This window comes from Elgaria multicarinata, chromosome 18 (assembly GCF_023053635.1).
Source record: "Elgaria multicarinata webbii isolate HBS135686 ecotype San Diego chromosome 18, rElgMul1.1.pri, whole genome shotgun sequence".
In the NCBI taxonomy this organism is placed as follows: domain Eukaryota; kingdom Metazoa; phylum Chordata; class Lepidosauria; order Squamata; family Anguidae; genus Elgaria; species Elgaria multicarinata.
In genome coordinates this window covers 16,162,390-16,182,263 of record NC_086188.1, presented here as the reverse complement: position 1 = coordinate 16,182,263, position 19,874 = coordinate 16,162,390, and the positions used below count along the sequence as shown (strand labels likewise).

The following is a 19,874-nucleotide window of genomic DNA, read 5'->3' as shown; positions in this document are numbered from 1 at the left end:
GCGGATACATATCCTTATGTAACGAATCAAGTCGCTTTATTTGCTATTGCTGCCCGAAAGATTAGACCTACGGTTTTAAAAGCTACTACTATCAGTCCTGTGTATAATGGGGATTGCTTTGATCAGCATGTTCGTTTCCCCCCTCCCTCGGTTAAAAAATTATTTATTTATTTTCTCTACTTTTAACCTGCCCAATAACTGAAGTCCTCTGGCGGTGAAAAATGCATTAAAAACACAAAATACAAACATTAAAAACAAAGGAGGAATGCTGTTTTTGTATATGACAACAGCTGCTAGACTCCTCTGTGTGCAAAACTGGAAAAACACAGAAGTACCATCAACAGAGGAATGGCTGCTGAAGGTTTTGAAGTTGGCGGAGACGGCGAAACGTACGGCGTTAATAAGAGAAAAATCGACAGCTTCGTTTGTATTGGACTGGAAACCTCTGATAGAGTATTTGCAAGAGTTGGAAAAAAAACCCATTTCTATGTCTGTGGATTCAATATATAATGTCGGGGGAATTAATACACAATACTGTGCTGGCTAGAGAGAAGGACGAATGATATAATGTTACTGAATTTAGGAAACTGACTAGTAAGAACGGATAGCCCGTATGTCTGACATGAAGAATGCCTTGTATGTTGTGTACGGGTGTTTTTATAAGTAGTATTGTCTTGTTTGTTGAGTTTTGTCTTTTAGTGTAGAAAACAAAAAAGGTTGAAAGTGGAAAACGGACGATTCTAAGAACGTAATGTCTGTAGACCATAAAACTGACTTGGACACCCGCCCCGGGCCGACTGTGCTGGGCGTCTGAGTTTGCGAGCCTCCATTTTAATTTCCCAGAATGCCCCCCAGAGTGACACTATGTCAGTTGCTTTAGGGCCAGCCTACATTGAGAGGAGCTGTCATCATTGCCAAGTAAGCCAGAGGGACCCACTGAGGGGCCAGCAGAGGAACTTTGCCCAGGGCTTCCCAGAACCTAGGGGCTGCCTTGAGGGTACCGTATTGGTGCCGCGTTGCCCATAAACCCCACGGTTTCCCTCCTGTGGGGTTGCGTTTGGCAATCCCCACACCCAGGGCCGGTGCTACCATAGAGGCCACTCAGGCGGCCGCCTAGAGCACCAAGCTAAGAGGGGCGCCGCGCCACGCAGCACTCACGTGCGTTGTTAGCTGGCCTGGCCCAGTCCGAGGATTCAGCTGGGCCTGGGTGGGCGAGATGGCTTGGTGCTCTATTATTATTATTATTATTATTATTATTATTATTTATTTATTTATTTATATAGCACCATCAATGTACATGGTGCTGTACAGAGTAAAACAGTAAATAGCAAGGCCCTGCCACATAGGCTTACAATCTAATAAAATCATAGTAAAACAATAAGGAGGGGAAGAGAATGCCAACAGGCACAGGGTAGGGTAAAACTAACAGTATAAAGTCCGCACAACATCACGTTTTAAAAGCTTTAGGAAAAAGAAAAGTTTTTAGTTGAGCTTTAAAAGGTGGCCAGCCTCTGCCTTACTCCCAAGGAAAGGGCACTGGGTCGCCTCGCCTCTCTCCTCAAACAGGCCGCGATGTCCAGGCAGGCGGGCAAGCGGGACTCCCTCTCCCTTCCTCCAGGAAAGCCAGGGACTTGTGGACTCCTCACAAGGCAAACTCTCCTGCTTCCCGATCCTGCGCGCGTGGATCAACGGGACTTGCATCCGAGAAAGCGTTGCACCGGGAGGCACCAGTGTGGCCCGATCCGCCTATGCTTCCTTACTCGGAAGCCTTATTCCCCCGAGTAAACATGCGGAGGGGATCGGGACGCCAGGCTGCATAGCGGGTTGCGTTCGCACGGAAGTAAGTCCCAGTGAATTCCAGATGGCTCGGTCCCAAATCGAAGTGAGCCAATCCCAGCTCTCCACTCGGGGCACACGTTCGGACCTCTGCGCAATTTGTGGGTGTGGGTGTGTGTGCAAGTAGCTCGCCTTGCCTAGGGCGCAAAATAGTCTGGCACCGGCCCTGCCCATACTAAGGAGGGAATGTGGAGTTTCTGGAGGTCATCCGGGTACTGGAGCTGCCCCCCCTTTAAGGCAGGGGTTACCAGAGCCCCATGCTCAGGGGACCTATCCCTGCCCTCTAGGGGTCCCTAGAAGTCCACGCCCCTTCTCCAGGCTCCAACTATCAATGGTTTGATGCTTCTTTGCTTATCTGCAATTCTCGCCCCCAGTTCTAAAAGATTGAAATGTCTCTCCTGAGCCTTAGCTACTGACAGTAAGAGGTTTAGGATATGTGGGTATTTCTGGTATTTTGGCCCTACCCTTTGGCTCTGCCCACCACGGGCCCCAAGACCTTCTCCAACATGGAACGTTCAACTCCCCTGCTTTAAGGTGGGAAAGACAGAGTAGCTGCTCAGTGGCTTTCGGCTGGTGGCGTTAGGAGCCCTCCAACCAAGGGGCCAAACAACTCATTGTGAGCATTTCCTTTTTCAGGGTTTTTCGCTTTAAAAAAAAAAAAGCCTCGGGACTTCGATTGAGCTGAGGGAGAGATGGTATCCCTCACCCTTTGCCTTTCGGGCGGTTTGTCCCTTCAAAATGCACTCTCCCCCAAGCAGTTTTCTTACCTGTGGAGAAAAACAATGGGGCCTCCATTATCCTTTTCCCCATGGAGAGAAAAGCAGCTAGAGGAAGATTTTGAGGGGACAAACAGCAGGAAGGTAAGGTGACCATATGAAAAGGAGGACCGGGCTCCTGTAGCTTTAACAGTTGCATAGAAAAGGGAATTTCAGCAGGCGTCATTTGTACATATGGGGAACCAGTTGAAATTCCCTCTTCATCACAACAGTTAAAGGTGCAGGAGCTATACTAGAATGACCAGATTTAAAAGAGGGCAGGGCACCTGCAGCTTTAACTGTTGTGATGAAGAGGAAATTTCACCAGGTTCTCCATATACACAAATGACACCTGCTGAAATTCCTTTTTCAATATAACTTTTAAAGATACAGGAGCCCTGTCCTCCTTTTCATATGGTCACCCTACCATAAATCTTCAGCCTCCCCCAAGCCTGTTGAGACCTTGCCACTCGGAGGAAGAGTTTTCTGTTGGAATAGGATCTATCATCATCATCATCATCATCATCATCATCATCATCATCATCATCTCTTTTCTCGCTTGTGGCCGTTTTTCCAGACAGACATGACGGGCTTTGTCAAGTCATGCTGTCTTTTACTGATTCAGGAATTCCCTGACTATTGAGCATGTTTTAAGTATGACTGCTTTCTGGATGTTGCTGTGGACGTATTTTGGTAGGCCCAGTTTCTGAAGGTCTTCTGTAAAAATAAATAAATTATGTGATGCTGGGGAGTGATGTGACTAATGGAAGAATTGTGACCTTTTCCTGTTGCCATAGTTCTTTAACTTCCATAGCCGGTGGTGTATATGTTTTCCTCTCTTTTCCTCTTCCTTTTCTACATTTTTGTCATTGGGTATTGCTGTGTCAATGAGGTAGGTGTGTTTTTCATTTTTTGTCTATAACTGTTGTGTCTGGTCGATTGCAAAGTATTGTCTTGCCCATATGAATTGTTCTGCCTTAGTATATTTTATGGTCTGCATTTTCCAAGGTTGTTTCAGGTGAGTACGCACAGTACGGTGTAAATTATTTGATGAGTTTGATTTTGATGGCCAGTTGTTGGTGAATCATTTTTGCAGCTGTACTGTGTCTATAATCTATTCCTGCCAGAATTTTACATCCTCCTGTTACATCGTCTATTGTTTCTTGGAATTGAAGACATTTCCTTCCTGAATCTGTTGTTACACTGTTATCTTTTATGATGTGTTTTTAGTAGTTCTTGGTTGCTATAACTTGACCCTTTATGGCTATTAGGAATCCTTCTGTTTTATATCCCCCCTTTTTTTTTCCTTTTGCAAGGAGGCCCCTCCTCTCTATTTAATCCTCACAACCAATGCCAACCCGTGCCATGGCCGTTAAAACACCCCATCCTCTTCCCTTAACGTGATCTCTATGTATAACATGGATTTATTTATTTGTTACCTTCCTGTCCTAACTTTCCTCCAAGGAGCCATAATTCTCCTCCTCTCCATTTTATCCTCACAACAACCCTGTGAGGTAGGTTAGGCTGAGAGCCAGTGACTTGCCCAAAGTCACCCAATGAACTTCATGGCCAAGGCCGGCGCTGCCATAGAGGCCAGTCAGGCAGCCGCCTAGAGCACCAAGGTAAGGGGGGTGCCGAACGCCGTGCCCAGAAGTCGCCCTCCTGCTCCCAGAGCCGCTCTGGCTGAGGGAGGGCAGCTTCCGGGCGTGCCGTTCTGAAGCCAGCCTTGGGCACCCAGCCAAAGCCAAGCTGGGACGCTGGGGTGTGTGGGGCGGATGGACGGCTCCACATTCCAGCGTCCAGGCACGCCAGACATCAGAATGTGGAGCTGTCTGCCCGCCCGCCCCACCCCCACCCCAGCGTCCCACCCAGCTGAAGCCAAGCCGGGACATACGTTCCGACTTCGGGTGAGGGAAAGGTAACGCGGCCTCCATCCCTGCCTGTCTCCGCCTACCGGGGGTGGGGGTGAGGGGGTACGGTGGGGTGGGCAGCTCACCTTGCCTAGGGCGCAAAATAGCCTGGCACCAGCCCTGTTCATGGCTGAGTGGGGACTAGAACCCGGATCTCCCAAGTCCCAGTCCGACACTCTAACCACTATGCCACTTTGGCTCTACACAAAGGAGAAAACCAGCATCTACTTCCCTCATGCTCCCTGGTGCACGAGTGGCTGAGTTTTTGCCTGCTGGCATTGCCACACAACATATTATTATATCCAGCTCCTTCTCCCTCCATTATTTATACATTAATATCAGCCTGAATTGTAACTTGATATCTAATAATAGTAACTTGATTCAGCCTTTAGGGCTATAATAGGACAGGCCTGGCAATGCCAGATCGCCGTTCAAAAATACACGGATTGCTGCACAGGAATAATAAACCACAGCCACAATAATAATTTCGTGCAGAGCCTTCGAGTGGTCAAAGCTTTGCACGTCCCTGCTCTAGTTGTGGTCCTGCACTTTTATCGCTGCTGGTTTTACTTGGGTATTACGTGCTGCAGCGTTTTCCCTCTTCGCTGTCGAACTGATCTGGGTTTTTATTATGTGCTTTTCAGATTCATTTTTTCATTGTTTGCGTTTTATGAGTTGGAGCCAGTATCTGCCTTCTGCAAAGGGAAAGGCCCTGTTCGCGGAAGGGCCCTCTGTCCGATTTTGTGGGATTCCCCCCTCACCTACCCACCCACCCACAGCTCACCCCATTCAGCAGGATCTCTCTGTAGCATTTTCAAGGGTCTGCCATGGGAAGGAGGAGGCAGGGAACTCAAATTCCACCAGCGCAGTTGATCCAGAGTAAATCTGGATCAAACCCCCAAATTTTTAACATATTGTACAAAGCCCAGGGAACTTAGCAGGAAGTTGAAAAAGTATAATAAAGAGAAACAAAGGAAATCCTTACAACAGCCCTGTAAGGTAAGCCAGTATGACCAACACTGAGAGATTTTAACATATAAATGCCACAAGTAAATAATAAATAAAGTAAAATATGGGGGGGGGAACCCACCCCAGTATTGCAGATGAGGTTCCTGAGGCTGTGAGTGAGCAGAGCTGTAAACCTACGGTGACCATATGAAAAGGAGGACAGGGCTCTTGTGTCTTTAACAGTTACATAGAAAAGAGAATTTCAGAAGGTGTCATTTGTATGCATGCAGCACCTGATGAAATTCCCTCTTCATCACCACAGTTAAAGCTACAGGAGTCCTGCCTTCTTTTGTATCTGGTCAATAGGGCAGGGTTCCTGCAGCTTTAACTGTGGTGATGAAGAGGGAATTTCACCAGGTGCTGCATGCGTACAAATGACACCTGCTGAAATCCCCCTTCCTATGCAACCGTTAAAGATACAGGAGCCCTGTCTCCCTTTTCATATGGTCACCCTAGTAAACCAGGAAATCCCAGATTTCATGGCAGAGACCGGTTCGCAGGTCTGTCTCTTCTTAGCCTCTGCATGACACCAGGTCAGACCGTTCCATGGAATTCTAGAGGGACACACCACTGCCACGCTTGAATGATTGGTCCTTTAAAGGCAGGGTTTTCTGCTCCTTCCTCTACAATCTGGTTAACCAGCCTGTGAAGCCAAGCAACACAGAGAACTGTCACTACATCCATGGAAACAGCAAAATGCCACAAGCCAGATTCAACTCGAAGCAGGTTTCCACTTAGCTGACTTGGGAGAATGTGTGCGTGTGTGTGTGTTTGTGTGTGTGTGTGTGCATGTGTGTGTGTGCTCGAGACAAGCCATTTGTTCTGGTCCAACCAAGCTGTGGGTTTTAAATGCTGTCCGTAAAAACATAAGCATTGCCTTATGTTCGCCAGCAGCGGCCATTCGGATTTCTTAGCTAGGTGGCTAAGTGCTGCAGATAGACCAATTCCCCGCCATGGAGTTTGATTCAAAGCCATCTATGCGCATAGTTAAATTATGGAACTCACTACCACAAGATGTAGTGATGGCCACCAATCTGGATGGCTTTAAAGGAGGTTGGATAAATTCCTGGAGGCAAACGCTATCCATGGCTACTAGCCCTGATGGTTGTGTGCTATCTCCAGTGTTCGAGGCAATAGGCCTGTGTGCACCAGCTGCTGGGGAACATGGGTGGGAGAGTGCTGTTGCACCATGCCCTGATTGTTCATCCCTGATCGATGGCTAGTTGGCCACTGTGCAAACAAAGTGCTGGACTAGATGGACCCTTGGTCTGATCCAGCAGGGCACTTACGTTCTTATGCTTTAAAACTTGGGCAGGGTGCATTAAATTGTTTTTTTAAAAAAATAAAAATAATAAATTGAAAAATTAAAATTTTAAAAATATACAAAATATACAAAATGGGGCCCTGATGCAGCATTAAAAAGGTCAGATTTAATTTACAACAAGCTAAATGTAACCCTTTTCTCACTACAGAGCATGGCAGAGCAGTTTGCAGCCGAAGTTCGGAGGCCAAAAGTCTATCTGGCCCAGAAAACTGTCTCCAACGCTGCCCAGACAGACGCTTAGAGAACTCATATGAATAGCATGATGGATATGAACATCTATAATACCTTTTCCCCCCTCCCCAAGTCCCATAATTAGAGGCACTTCACGATTATTATATTCCTTGCCATCATAGCTGTTTGCCACAAATAGACAATTAAATTTATGCAATTAATCCTCCCTTTTTTAATTCCAGTGGCAATTAGTTCCATAGGCCAATTATGCCCGTGGCGCCATAGTTTCCTGTTTTGAATGAGCCACATCTCAAATGATTACTATGTTGATCTAAGATCCAGAGAGCACCTTCAGTTCATGGTGGAGGTTTGCATCAGCCCAGGGGTTTTCAAACACTTACTTTCTTCAAACGGTCCCTCCTTTCTATACCACACCCCTTGTCAATTTCAGAAGCAGCTTGCTATATGAATCAGAAAATGTTCTGAGTGAGATAAACACATCTCAGGTTCTTTCACTCCTGTTCCTTATTAGATTGTTCTAATATAATATTAGACTATTGCACGGCATTATAAGCAAAATATTCTAGCTTTCCTTTCTGTCTTCCCTTTCCTGGAGAATCTGTTGAGCCTTTTCTGTTCCGTGTGCCGTGCTTAATGTACATTCAGTGCTATAAAAGTAATACTAAAGTTTGCATCAGAAGACCACGGAGGGCACAGAACTTTTCAGTCCCCACAAGGAGAACAAGAGGGCAGGCCTTTTGATTTTATCCTCACACAACAACCCTGAGAGGTGGGTTAGGCTGGAGGAAACTGACTAAAGTTCTCCTGGTGATCTCCGCGGTTGATTTTAGATTTGAACCCAGGTCTCCCCATCCAGAAGCCAAACACTGTATCCACTACCCCCAGACTGAGATAAGAGAAGGGGCTAACCTTCCAGGATGTAAGCATAAAGGGGGAAGCCTCATGGATCAGAGTAAACACTGGTGGAACCCAGTATACTGTTTCCAGCAGGAGGTAGCCAAACATTTCTAGGCAGACCACACATGCTGAGCACGAAAGTAACAGGCTTTTTTCCCCTTTCAATAAAGGCTGCTCCACCCTCAACTGTAACTAGCAGCAGCCGGTATGGAGGGGGATGAGAGGGGGAAACATGGCCATTCTACCACTCCTGCTGAAAGACTTAATTCTTTTCTTCTTCCCTCCCCATTCCATTTTCCTTGTGTGTCGTATCTTTTCAGATTGTGAGCCTACAGGCAGGGGGCATATTGGCTAATAGGCTTCTCTTCTTAACATAAATTTAGCTAATCCGGCCTTACCTGACCTGGTACTCTCCAGGTGTGTTGGACTACAATTTCCCTGATGCTCAGCCAGCATGATTAATTAAAGTTGTAATATCGAACACATCCGGAGAGCAGCAGGTTGGGCAGGCTGCTCTAAACCCTTTTAAGGGTCACATAAGTCAGTATACCTCACTGCGTCTAGTGGCAGAGAGTTCCACAAGTGAATGCCATGTTATGTGAAGACATCCTTTCTTTGACCTGCCCTGAATCAACGGCCTGTCTCTTTCACTGGGTGATGCAGGTTGGTCTGACTGTTATGAGAGAGGAAAGGGAAAAGTATCTCTGTCCAAATTCTCCTTGCCATAGTTTGACCCACTTTCCCCCTACTATCTCTCCCCAACCCTCCAACCCACAAATTCTATAAATCCTCAAACATATTAGCTTTTCATATAAGGGAAGATATGTGCCCCAGTACATTTTAGCATCCTGATTATCCACAGAATCATAGAATCATAGCAGAGTTGGAAGGGGCCTACAAGGCCATCAACCCCCTGCTCAATGCAGGAATCCACCCTAAAGCATCCCTGACAGATGGTTGTCCAGCTGCCTCTTGAAGGCCTCTAGTGTGGGAGAGCCCACAACCTCCCTAGGTAACTGATTCCATTGTCGTACTGATCTAACAGTCAGGAAGTTTTTCCTGATGTCCAGCCGGAATCTGGCTTCCTTTAACTTGAGCCCGTTATTCCGTGTCCTGCACTCTGGGAGGATCGAGAAGAGATCCTGGCCCTCTTCTGTGTGACAACCTTCCAAGTATTTGAAGAGTGCTATCATGTCTCCCCTCAATCTTCTCTTCTCCAGGCTAAACATGCCCAGTTCTTTCAGTCTCTCTTCATAGGGCTTTGTTTCCAGACCCCTGATCCTCCTGGTTGCCCTCCTCTGAACACGCTCCATCATCATCATCATCATCATCATCATCATCATCATCATGCCCAGTTCTTTCAGTCTCTCTTCATAGGGCTTTGTTGCCAGACCCCTGATCATCCTGGTTGCCCTCCTCTGAACACGCTCCAGCTTGTCTGCATCCTTCTTGAATTGTGGAGCCCAGAACTGGACGCAATACTCTTATCCAGTATGAGATAAAGTCAGTACATTAAGAATATCAGAAGAGCCCTGCTGGATCAGACCAAAGGTCCATCTAGTCCAGCATTCTGTTCACACAGTGGCCAAGCAGTTGGCCATGAGAAACCCACAAGTAGGACATGGTGCAACAGCACCCTCTCACTCATATTCCCAGCAACTGGCGTACATAGGCCTACTGCCTCTATCCTGGAGGTGGCATAGAGCCACCAGGACTTGTAGCCCTTGATAGCCTTCTCCTCCAGGAATTCATCCAACCTCCCTTTAAAGCCGTCCAAATTGGTGGCCATCACCACACCTTGTGGTAGTGAGTTCCATAGTTTAACTCTGCGCTGTGTGACGAAGCCCTTCCTTTGATCTGCCCTGTCAGCTTTGTGGGATGACCCCATTCTAGCATTATGAGAGAGGGAGAAAAAGGTCTTCCCATCCATGTTCTCCACATTACCACCACTGGTGGGCCATTCCAACCCAAAGTCAAGGAGAAGGAAAAGACCCTTCAAAACAGTGGCTTAAAACCTTCAGCCCAAGTAAGTGTGCACAAAATTGCTGCTATTGTCCACTAAGGTGCCAGAGTGTTTGGTGGCAATGAGGTAGGGTGACCATACGGAAAGGAGGACAGGGCTCCTGTATCTTTAACAGTGGTATAGGAAAGGGAATTTCAGCAGGTGTCATTGCTATGCATGCAGCCCCCGGTGAACCACCCAGAGAGCTTTGACTATTGGGCGGTATAGAAATGCAATAAATAAATAAATATGGGAAAAAAGTCCTATAATTCCCAGCATTACCCAGCCAGTCATGCAGGTTTGGGGATGCTGGGAGTTGTAGGACTTTTTTTCTGTCTAAATATGCATAGGATTGCACCCTTTAAGGTGCACGAGACACGTTGATATTTTTTGCTGCAACAGATTAAAACAGATTTCATTTTCAAGCCGCTTTTAATTGAGGCCCTTTTACTGGGTGCAGCGCTGCTAATCTAATCCCCATGGGTATTTTTTTTTCCCGAGGGTGGGGGGACTCATACCTCAATGCACTATTGTACGTATTTTTGCATTTAATTTTAATTTAAAAGTTTTAACAGAATGGGACACGCTTGCCATTATATGTTTAGATTGCTGTCTTCTACCACAAAGGAGACTTGGTTCAGAAATGTGGCTTGTACGGTATATTTTTCTAACAAACAAATCAATTATTGTCCCAGTGCCCTCCCGCCCCCTAGAAACTGGAATTGCAGAGGGGCAGCGTGGATGTACCTCCTCTTCTAATTCTAGTCTGACCCTGTCTCTTGTCTTCACTTGTGGTCAGCAAAATCCAGTGGAGGCTGGTGGCTCTGGTGTTGGTGGGGTTGTGCATCTGCTCTGGGTTTCACTCAGAACAAGTCAGAACCCCAAAGGAGCTATTCAAGTTCCTAAACCCAATCCCCAGAATAGGTTCAGCACCTTGGATAGCCCCTTTAGAGTTCTGACCAGTTCTGCCTCCACTGGCGAAATCCGTCCCTGTCAATGGTCGTGGGAATGGGAGCGCAGGCAAAGGGCAGGTCCGGCTGGAATTATAGAGCTGGAATTACAAAGGGGCGGTGTCGATGGACTCTCCCTCCTAATTACGGAGCTTTCTAGCCCTGACCCCGTATCTAATCTAGGCTAGTGGTCGTGGGAATGGGGACACGGGCAAAGGGCAGCGCCGTTGGACTTCCCCGTCCGCGCCGTCCCGGAGATAAAGCGCTCTGCTTTGGACAGCAGCGCCCGGGCGCCACGCGGCTCTTTCCCGGGGCGCAGACACGCGTCGGGGGTTCGCGAAGCCAACTCACACGTCCTTGGCGGGCAGGTCCTTTCCCTCCACCACGCGGAAGTGCAGCGAGGCGTTCTTGGCCATGGCGAGCGAGTCGGGGCGGTTGGCTAGCTAGCTGTCCCCGCGCGGGGGGCTCATGGAACGCCGATCCTCGACGGCTGGGAAGCCGAGCCGACGCCGCCGACGCCTCCCTTTTGGAACGCCGGGAAGTCGCCAAGCCAAGCAGGTAGGCGAGCGAGCCAGGGAGCAGGCGAACCGGTCGGCCCAGGTGGCGATCCTCGCGGAGCCTCAGCGCCCGCCCGCCTGCCTGCCTGCCTGCGCGCCCGCCCGCCCGCCTCTCTAAGCGGCTCGCTCTGCTTGCCTCGTGCCAGGCGAACTCCGGCGCGTCTGCTGCGGCTACAGGTTGCCCGGGCGAGGGAGGAGTGTGGAGCTGGCCCGCCTCCTAGCGGCCGCGCGGGGGAACCGCCCTGGCCGCCGCTCGGGGGCTGGGTGCGTGGGGCGGAGTTCTTCGCAAGATGCCCCCGCTCCCTCCCCAGGGCCGGTGCCAGACTATTTTGCGCCCTAGCCAAGGTGAGCTACTTTCACCCACCCACCCCACAAAAAAATGCCAACTTCGGTTTTTAAGAACATACGTTTCCTGGAAAAAATAAGAAGCACAAAACTTGGAACTGCTAAATTTATTTTAAAGTGCAAGAAATACGTCATGCCAATTATAGCAAACAAATTGGAAAGGAACGTCGATGGGTCTAAAATGCATTATTTAATAGGAATATCACCTCCAAATCATTCCCCCCCCAACTCACACACGCGCGCACACACACACTCCAAAAAACACACACGCATGAACACATGCATTCACTCAAAGACCCCATGATGCACCCCATTCACCCATACATTCTCTCTCTCTTTCTCTTCCGGGCGCGTTCCGGAAGTCCGAACGTGGAGACGCCCCACCCCCACCCCAGCGTCCCTGGCTTTGCTTCGGCCGGGCGCAGGGCACCATCTTGCCCGCCCAGGCCCAGCTGAAATCTCAGGCCGGCCCGGCTCACAGCCAACGCGCGTGAGTGCTGCACTGCGCCTGGTGCCCCTCTTAGCTTGGCGCTCTAGGCAGCTGCCTGAGTGGCCTCTAGGGTAGCACTGCCCCTGCCCCTCCCGCTGCTCCATCCCGCTGGTCGAAACCCAGAGTTCTGTTTCCAAGGGCGGACAGCCACATGCCTCTCGGAGCAAGCCCGCAAGCTGAGCGCCCGTCAGCCACGGGCTGAAGATTGATTGACCCAGCCTGTCATCTCCAGTTTTGGAGATGCGGGTGAGTGGGTGGGGTGGGGGTGTCCTTGGGCAAAATGCCAAGTAGGGGGCTGCTGCCATAGATGCATGAAGGGGGACTCAGGTGCATTCCAGCCTCTCCAGGTGGGGCTGGAAACAGTGGGGGCTGGTGGCCCTGATGTCAGTGGGGCTGTGAATCCGCTTTGGGTTCCAGTCAGAACTCTGAAGGAGCTACTCAAAATGCTGGGTTTGTTTTGGGAATAGGCTTCAGCACCTTGGATAGCTCCTTTAGCATTCTGACTGAAAACCAGAGTGGATTCACAGCCCCAGTGCTATCGGAGCCACCAGCCTCCACTGCCTGTGAAAGACACCTGTCTGACTCCCAGCTACATCATAGAATCATAGAATAAGTAGCGTTGGAAGGGGCCTACAAGGCCATCGAGTTCAACGCCCTGCTCAGTGCAGGAATCCACATCAAAGCATCCCTGACAGATGGTTGTCCAGCTGCCTCTTTAATGCCTCTAGGGTGGGAGAGCCCACCACCTCTCTAGGTCATGGGTTCCACTGTCGTACTGCTTTAACAGTCAGGATTTTTTCCTGATGTCCAGCTGGAATCTGGCTTCCTATAACTTGAGCCCATGATTCCATGTCCTGCACTCCGGGAGGATCGAGAAGAGATCCTTGCCCTCCTCTGTGTGACAACCTTTCAAGTACTTGAAAAGTGCTGTCATGTCTCCATCATGGATGGAGGAGCTCAGGATTTGGATCCAAGTCTGGCCCACCTGGGGCCCTCCAGGGGACCCTGCCTCCTTGACCCAACCCAGCACCTCTTCCAACCACCAACCAATTGATGGTTTCCAGGTTTTTGCTCCAACCCCCACCCCACCCCCACCATTCTAAGGGTTGTAATGTTCATGACTGTAAGAACTTTAAACTACAAGAGGCTGGTATTTTGGCCTCACCCCTTTCAGCTTTTGTCGTCCCCCTCCCTGCAAAATCCCCCCCCGAGAGCTCCCCTGAAATGGAATCCCACTCTCGGATTGAAAGGCATTTCACCACTCCTGATCTAGATGGACCAAGGCTTTGCAACCCTCTTTGCCATATTCACACCAGCAGCTATTTTATGAATGAGCAAGCCCCCGCCCCCACCCTCACCCCACGACAGCCATTTTGTCAAAGTGCCCACAGCTCTCTCTCCAAATGTCAAATGTGCCCACCAACCTAAAAAAGCCGGGGATCCCTGTCCCAGACAGAAAGCCCCGAAGTGTGATTGAAGACAGTCTTCTCCAAACACATCTACTGCAAGAAATTAACTGAAGGCCCCGGTTAGCTCAAGTGATCGCTCGCTGAGGAGGCTGCCCACTGGGCCTCTGTCTGGAGCCTGCCTCCTTCCAGATAGGAGAGGCAAACTCAAGAACCGTGACTCATGCAATAGTTTGCACAACACTGCCGTCGGGCTTTTCTTAGGATGTGCCAGTCATCACCTTACGCCCTCTAGAAGTAAAACCGTTACAGGTATGAAAGTGGAGTATGCTTCTGGATTTCATACGGATTTAAAAAGTGCGTTTCGCTTTTCAGAAATCTGGGAAACACTGCTTTAAAATTACCATGTGGGCAGGGTTCCAGCCAGCCATGCCCTTTCCAGGAGATTCCATTTCATCCCCCACTATGGCCACTGAATATGCAGTCGGGCTGTTTGATCATGCCACTGAGTTCCCCCCCCCTTTTTTTTCCTTTTTTATTTATTTATTTATTTATTTTATTTTTATTTATTTAAGGATTTTTATGCTGCCATTCAGCCAAAAAAGGCTCTCACGGCGGCTTACAAAAGTATTTCTTGACAGTCCCTGCCCACAGGCTTACAATCTAAAAGACATGACACAAAAGGAAAGGGGATTGGGAGGGAGGAGGAGGAGAGGGGAAAGGAAAGCAAATTCAGGCACTACAATCTTAGTTGTAAAGTTCAGCAGTTACAGATGACAGCAGGAGGGAGGGGGCTCTCAGCTGGAGCTGAACCCAGGCACGGTGGAGAGGTGCCTGGCTGCTGCTTCCTCCCTCACTGGTGGCCTCTGCAGAGACAGTTGGTAGCAGGAGGGAGGGGGCTCTCAGCTGGAGCTGGACCCAGGCACGGTGGAGAGGCGCCTGGCTGCTGCTTCCTCCCTCACTGGTGGCCTCTGCAGAGACAGTTGGTAGCAGGAGGGAGGGGGCTCTCAGCTGGAGCTGGACCCAGGCTTTTTTTAATTATTATTATTTTTCTTTCTGAAGCCTTGGGGATCTCTTGATGCTATCCCCTTTGATGCTGCGGCTGTTTGTATTGGATCCAAATTTGCTATATGCTTATTAGTATGTAGGACGTCCCTTTGAATGCGATCCTGTCTAGCCCTCTCTGTTTAAACGCATCAAGATGAAGGTGCAAGGACGTGAGATTCTTGCATCTCTCTTAGTGACTGTTTACCCTTCCCTAGGGAGGCCCTACCAAGGCACTGTTTTACAGGGATAAAAGCTATTTACATTTCAGGCTTTTGAAACAGGTGGTGGCGGGGAGAAAGACCACAGAATTACGTCAATGAGAAGGCTTGCCGGTGAAATTTTCCTCCCTCTCTTATAACTTCAGACTCAAGGATTCCCCCATTCTCGATAAAATAGACGAGCAAAAGCAAGGACTTCATACAACCACACAGTTCACTTGTGGGACTCTCTGCCACCAGAAGCGATGCTGATCTTTAGCTGAGGGGTGCAATCCTATACATATTTACACAGGAAAAAGTCCTACAACTCCCAGCACGCCCCTGCTGGGAGTTGTAGGACTCTTTTTTTTCTTCCTAAACATGCAGAGGATTGCACCCTAGATCACCCTAAAGGGGGAATTAGACCAATTCATGGAAGACACGTTGATCCAAGGCTATTAACTGAGAGACCTAAATAGATCCTCCAGGTTTAGAAGTACTGTACCTTTGAATACTAGTTGTGGGGCAGGACAGGCAGGGAGTGGTATCACTTTCATGTCCATAATAATAATAATAATAATAATAATAATAATAATTATTCTCACCTGCATCTCCATCCTAATCGAGGCGGGGAACAGCAATAAGTATAAAATACATAAAATATTGATTAAAAACACCGTATACATTGTCAAAACTTCTTTAAAAACATACTAAAAAAGCATCCTAAAATTCTACTGGATAGGCCTGCCGGAAGAGATCAGTCTTTATAGCGTTCTTAAATGCTAAAAGACTGTTAAGTTGACGAAACTCCTCCGGCAGGCCATTGCACAGTGTGTCAGCCTAGCTTTGGCTGGCTGAAGGAAGTTCTTCCCAGAGGACCTGAGTGTGCGGGGCGGATGGTACGGGAGAAAGTGATCCCGCAGGTGGCCTGGACCCAAACCATGTAGGGCCTTAAAGGTGATAGGAAAGAAGGAAAGGAACCTCTCGTGCAAGCACTGAGTCATTACTGACTCTTGGAGGGACGCCAGCTTTCGCTGACGTTTTCTTGGCAGTCCTTATAGCGGGGTGGTTTGCCGTTGCCTTCCCTGGCCGTTATTACCTTTCCCCCAGCTAACTGGGTACTCATTTTACCGACCTCAGGAGGATGGAAGGCTGAGTCGACCCGAGCCGGCTGCCTGAAACCAGCTTCCGCTGGGATCGAACTCAGGCCTTGGGGAGAGTTCCAGCTGCAGAAACTACACTTTATACTTCACCTGGAAACTAACTGGCAGCCAGTGAAGAGATTTTAAAACTGGTGTAATGTGGTCCCCCCCTAGGTGTACCAGTGACCAGCCTGGCTGCCATATTTTGAACTAGTTGAAGTTTCCGGACTAAGCACAAAGGTAGCCCTATGTAGAGCGCATTGCAGAAGTCAAGCCTCGAAGTTACCAGCGCATGCAGTGCACTACCATCATGGCTTTCTGGAAGCCTTTGGCCGGCTCACTACTTTCAAAAGAGGATGCTGAATGAGATGGACTTTTAGCCCCATGCAAACAAGGCTCTGTCAGCTGCTGATCCTCCAGGTTCTAAAGTTTACTGTCCATTCAATCACAGATTTATTAGATGCAATATGAAATCTTGCATCTATAAATGCATCTATAATACATACATACATATCTCAAAATTCTCTCTACACCACTGAACCAGAGGCCCTTTCTACTCCTGCCTTTTCCCCTGGGATCTTCCCGGGATCATCCCTGTGCATCCAAATAACACACAGGGGATCCCAGGAGCAGGCAGGGATGATCCCTCCATTTTCCTAGGATACTCCTTAGGTACAGAAAGGGCCCAACTCTGCAGCATCTTTTGCATGGCAGACCTTCAGGTACTTGAAGACACCTATCATATCCAGATTAAACGAGTTGTGTAATTGATACACTTTTTCAGTGATCTAAGAAGAAGCAGGTAATAGCAGGCTGCTATGATTTTGGCTGGATTTGACTGTCCTGGCTTGAGGTACAGGAGGGGATTTTAAATGCAACAGTGATAATTAAAGTATTTACTTTCTAGTCTTTTGAAACTGGGGATGATCTGGAAAGAGGCAAGAGAAAGCCACAGAAGGGGGAATGCATGCCTTGTGAGTTGCTAACAAATCTTCTGTTAGCAGAAGTCTCATGCTTGGGTGCATCTTCTGAAGTTTGACACCCACCCACTGCAATTAAGAGTGCCACTAATGATGAGTGAGAAATGGAAGCTAGCCGGAAAACCAAATTTAAAAAGAAGAAAAGAAAAAAGGAAAAGAAAACCACAGGATATTTGTCCCCTTGTGTCTTCCTGCTGCACCACATCACAGGGCTAAATATGGAGACGGGTGTAAGCAAGCAAGAGTGATTTCAATCAACACTTCTTCTTTCACACCCAGACCGTGTTGGGTAAGTCCAAAACAGCTCTGCAGGTGGGCAAGCTATTTGCGTGCGCAATTCGATTCAGGAGCATAAAAAGGCAGCAGCTCTACCTACATAGCAAAAATCGGCTTCCTAAGAATCCCACTTTCAATGGGAGGCCTTCTCCCACCAAAACCTAACTGCAGTGCGCGCACACTGTATGAATGTGCATGAACAGAGTGCTGGACTAGATGGAGTCTTGGTCTGATCCAGTAGGGCTCTTCTGATGTTCTTAATTGTCCGGATATTCTAACATTCATCTTAGGCAAAACAAACTAGAAGTCTCTTGCATGCACACGCACACACACACACAAGGCAGAGAGGAAAGGTCAACCAGAAAGTTAAAGACTACGCCAATATGGTGTAGTGGTTAGAGTGCTGGACTGGGGAGATGAGGCTTCCATTCCTCACTCAGCCAGAAAGCTCAGGATGTGACTTCACCCAATCACTACCAATAATAATAATAATAATAATAATTTTTCTCGGTTATTTCTCGGTTGGACTACTGCAACCTTCTTCTCACTGGCCTTCCTTCTTCTCACATCAGTCCGTTGGTCTCGGTCCACCACTCTGCCGCTAAGATCATCTTCTTGGCTCGCCGCTCTGATCATGTTACTCCACTTCTGAACTCTCTTCATTGGCTTCCAATTCACTTTAGAATCCAATATAAACTTCTTCTGTTGACCTTCAAAGCTTTTCAGGGTCTAGCTCCTTCCTATCTCATCTCACACTATTGCCCCACTCGTGCTCTTCGTTCCTCTGATGCCATGTTTCCCACTTGCCCAAGGGTCTCTACTTCCCTTGCTCAGCTTCGTCCATTTTCTTCTGCTGCCCCTTACGCCTGGAACGCTCTTCCAGAACATCTGAGATCCACAAGTTCAATCGCAGCTTTTAAAGCTCAGATAAAAACTTTTCTTTTTCCTAAAGCTTTTAAAACCTGATGTTGTTTGGACTCTATACTGTTAGTTTTACCCTACCCTGTGCCTGTTTACCCTACCCAGTGCCTGTTTGCATTCTCTTCCCCTCTTTATTGTTTTATTATGATTTTATTAGAATGTAAGCCTATGCGGCAGGGTCTTGCTATTTACTGTTTTACTCTGTACAGCACCATGTACATTGACGGTGCTATATAAATAAATAAATTAAATAATAATACTAATAATAATAATAATAATAATAATAATAATTCTTACCCGCCTCTCTGTGTTTGGATCGAGGCGGGGAACAACCATAAGTATAAAATACATAAAACTGAATTAAATTCATAGTATACATTATTAAAACATCCTAAAAACACCCTAAAAATCCACTAGATAGGCCTGCCGGAAGAGATCAGTCTTTATAGCTTTCTTAAATGCTAAAAGTCTATTAAGTTGATGAGTCTCTCTTCCGGCAGGCCATTCCACAGTCTGGGAGCAGCAGAAGAGAAGGACCTCTGGGTAATGGTTGTCAGCCTAATTTTGGCAGGCTGAAGTAGATTCTTCCTAGAGGACCTGAGTGTGCGGGGCGGATTGTACGGGAGAAGGCGATCCCAAAGGTAGCCTGGACCCAAACCATGTAGGGCTTTAAAGGTGAAAAACAACACTTTATACTTCGCCTGGAAACTAATGGGCAGCCAGTGAAGAGATTTTAAAACTGGTGTAATGTGGTCCACCCTAAGTGTACCGGTGACCAATGTGGCTGCCATATTTTGAACTAATTGAAGTTTCCGGACTAAGCACAAAGGTAGCCTGATGTAGAGTGCATTGCAGAAGTCGAGCCTCAAAGTTACCAGCGTGTGCGCTCTAACTGCCCTATCTCACAAGGTTATTGGGAGGATGAAAATGGGACTGGCGGTGGCAATGGCGGGAAAACTATATTTCTTTAGAGCTCAGAGAGGTGGAGGCTAAATTCCATTTTGGCAAAGCTGGGGGTGGGGAGGCACATTCCAGAGGTGGGCGGGGCTGATGGCAAAGGAGGCGGAGCCAAAATGCCAAAAAATAATAATCATGTTTTATCTTAGAGCTCTTGCTGCCAGCAACAAAACCCTACAGGAGGCTTTAGAATGGGGAAAAAATGCACAAGGGCCAGGAAATCATCCACTCATTGGTGGTTAAGGGAAAGAGGGCGGGGCCAGGGAAGGAGGTGTGGCTATTTGCACCCTGGCCTGAGGATCCCTAGAATCATAGAATAGTCGAGTTGGAAGGAGCCTATAAGGCCATTGAGTCCAACCCCCTGCTCAGTGCAGGAATCCACCCTAAAGCATCCCTGACAGAGGGTTGTCCACCTGCCTCTTGAAGACCTCTAGGGTGGGAGAGCCCACGACCTCCCTGGGTAATTGATTCCATTGTCGTACTGCTCTAACAGTCAGGACGTTTTTCCTGATGTCCCTACCCCAGTTTTAGAGGAAAGTCGGTATAGGAATATAATACGGAATCCATCAATCAAATCCAGGTAGGGATGAGACAGAGACACTTCTTTCTCTCCCGTTGTAGGTACCAGGCAGGCTAGGTGGGGTTTTGCACGCGCTTTCTCAGCCTCCCGGACGCGGTGGCC

At 48.1% G+C, this 19,874-nt stretch overlaps 1 protein-coding gene across 1 annotated transcript in view; it reads right to left on the bottom strand.

The window, feature by feature from the left end:
- RASAL1 (RAS protein activator like 1) overlaps nt 1–11,290 on the bottom strand; it is a 78,447-nt gene extending 67,157 nt beyond the window's left edge. The window contains exon 1 of the mRNA XM_063144351.1: nt 11,226–11,290. Coding sequence (XP_063000421.1) covers nt 11,226–11,290 — 65 coding nt within the window. The remainder of the gene's footprint in view (nt 1–11,225) is intronic.
- Between the last annotated feature and the right edge of the window lie 8,584 nt (nt 11,291–19,874).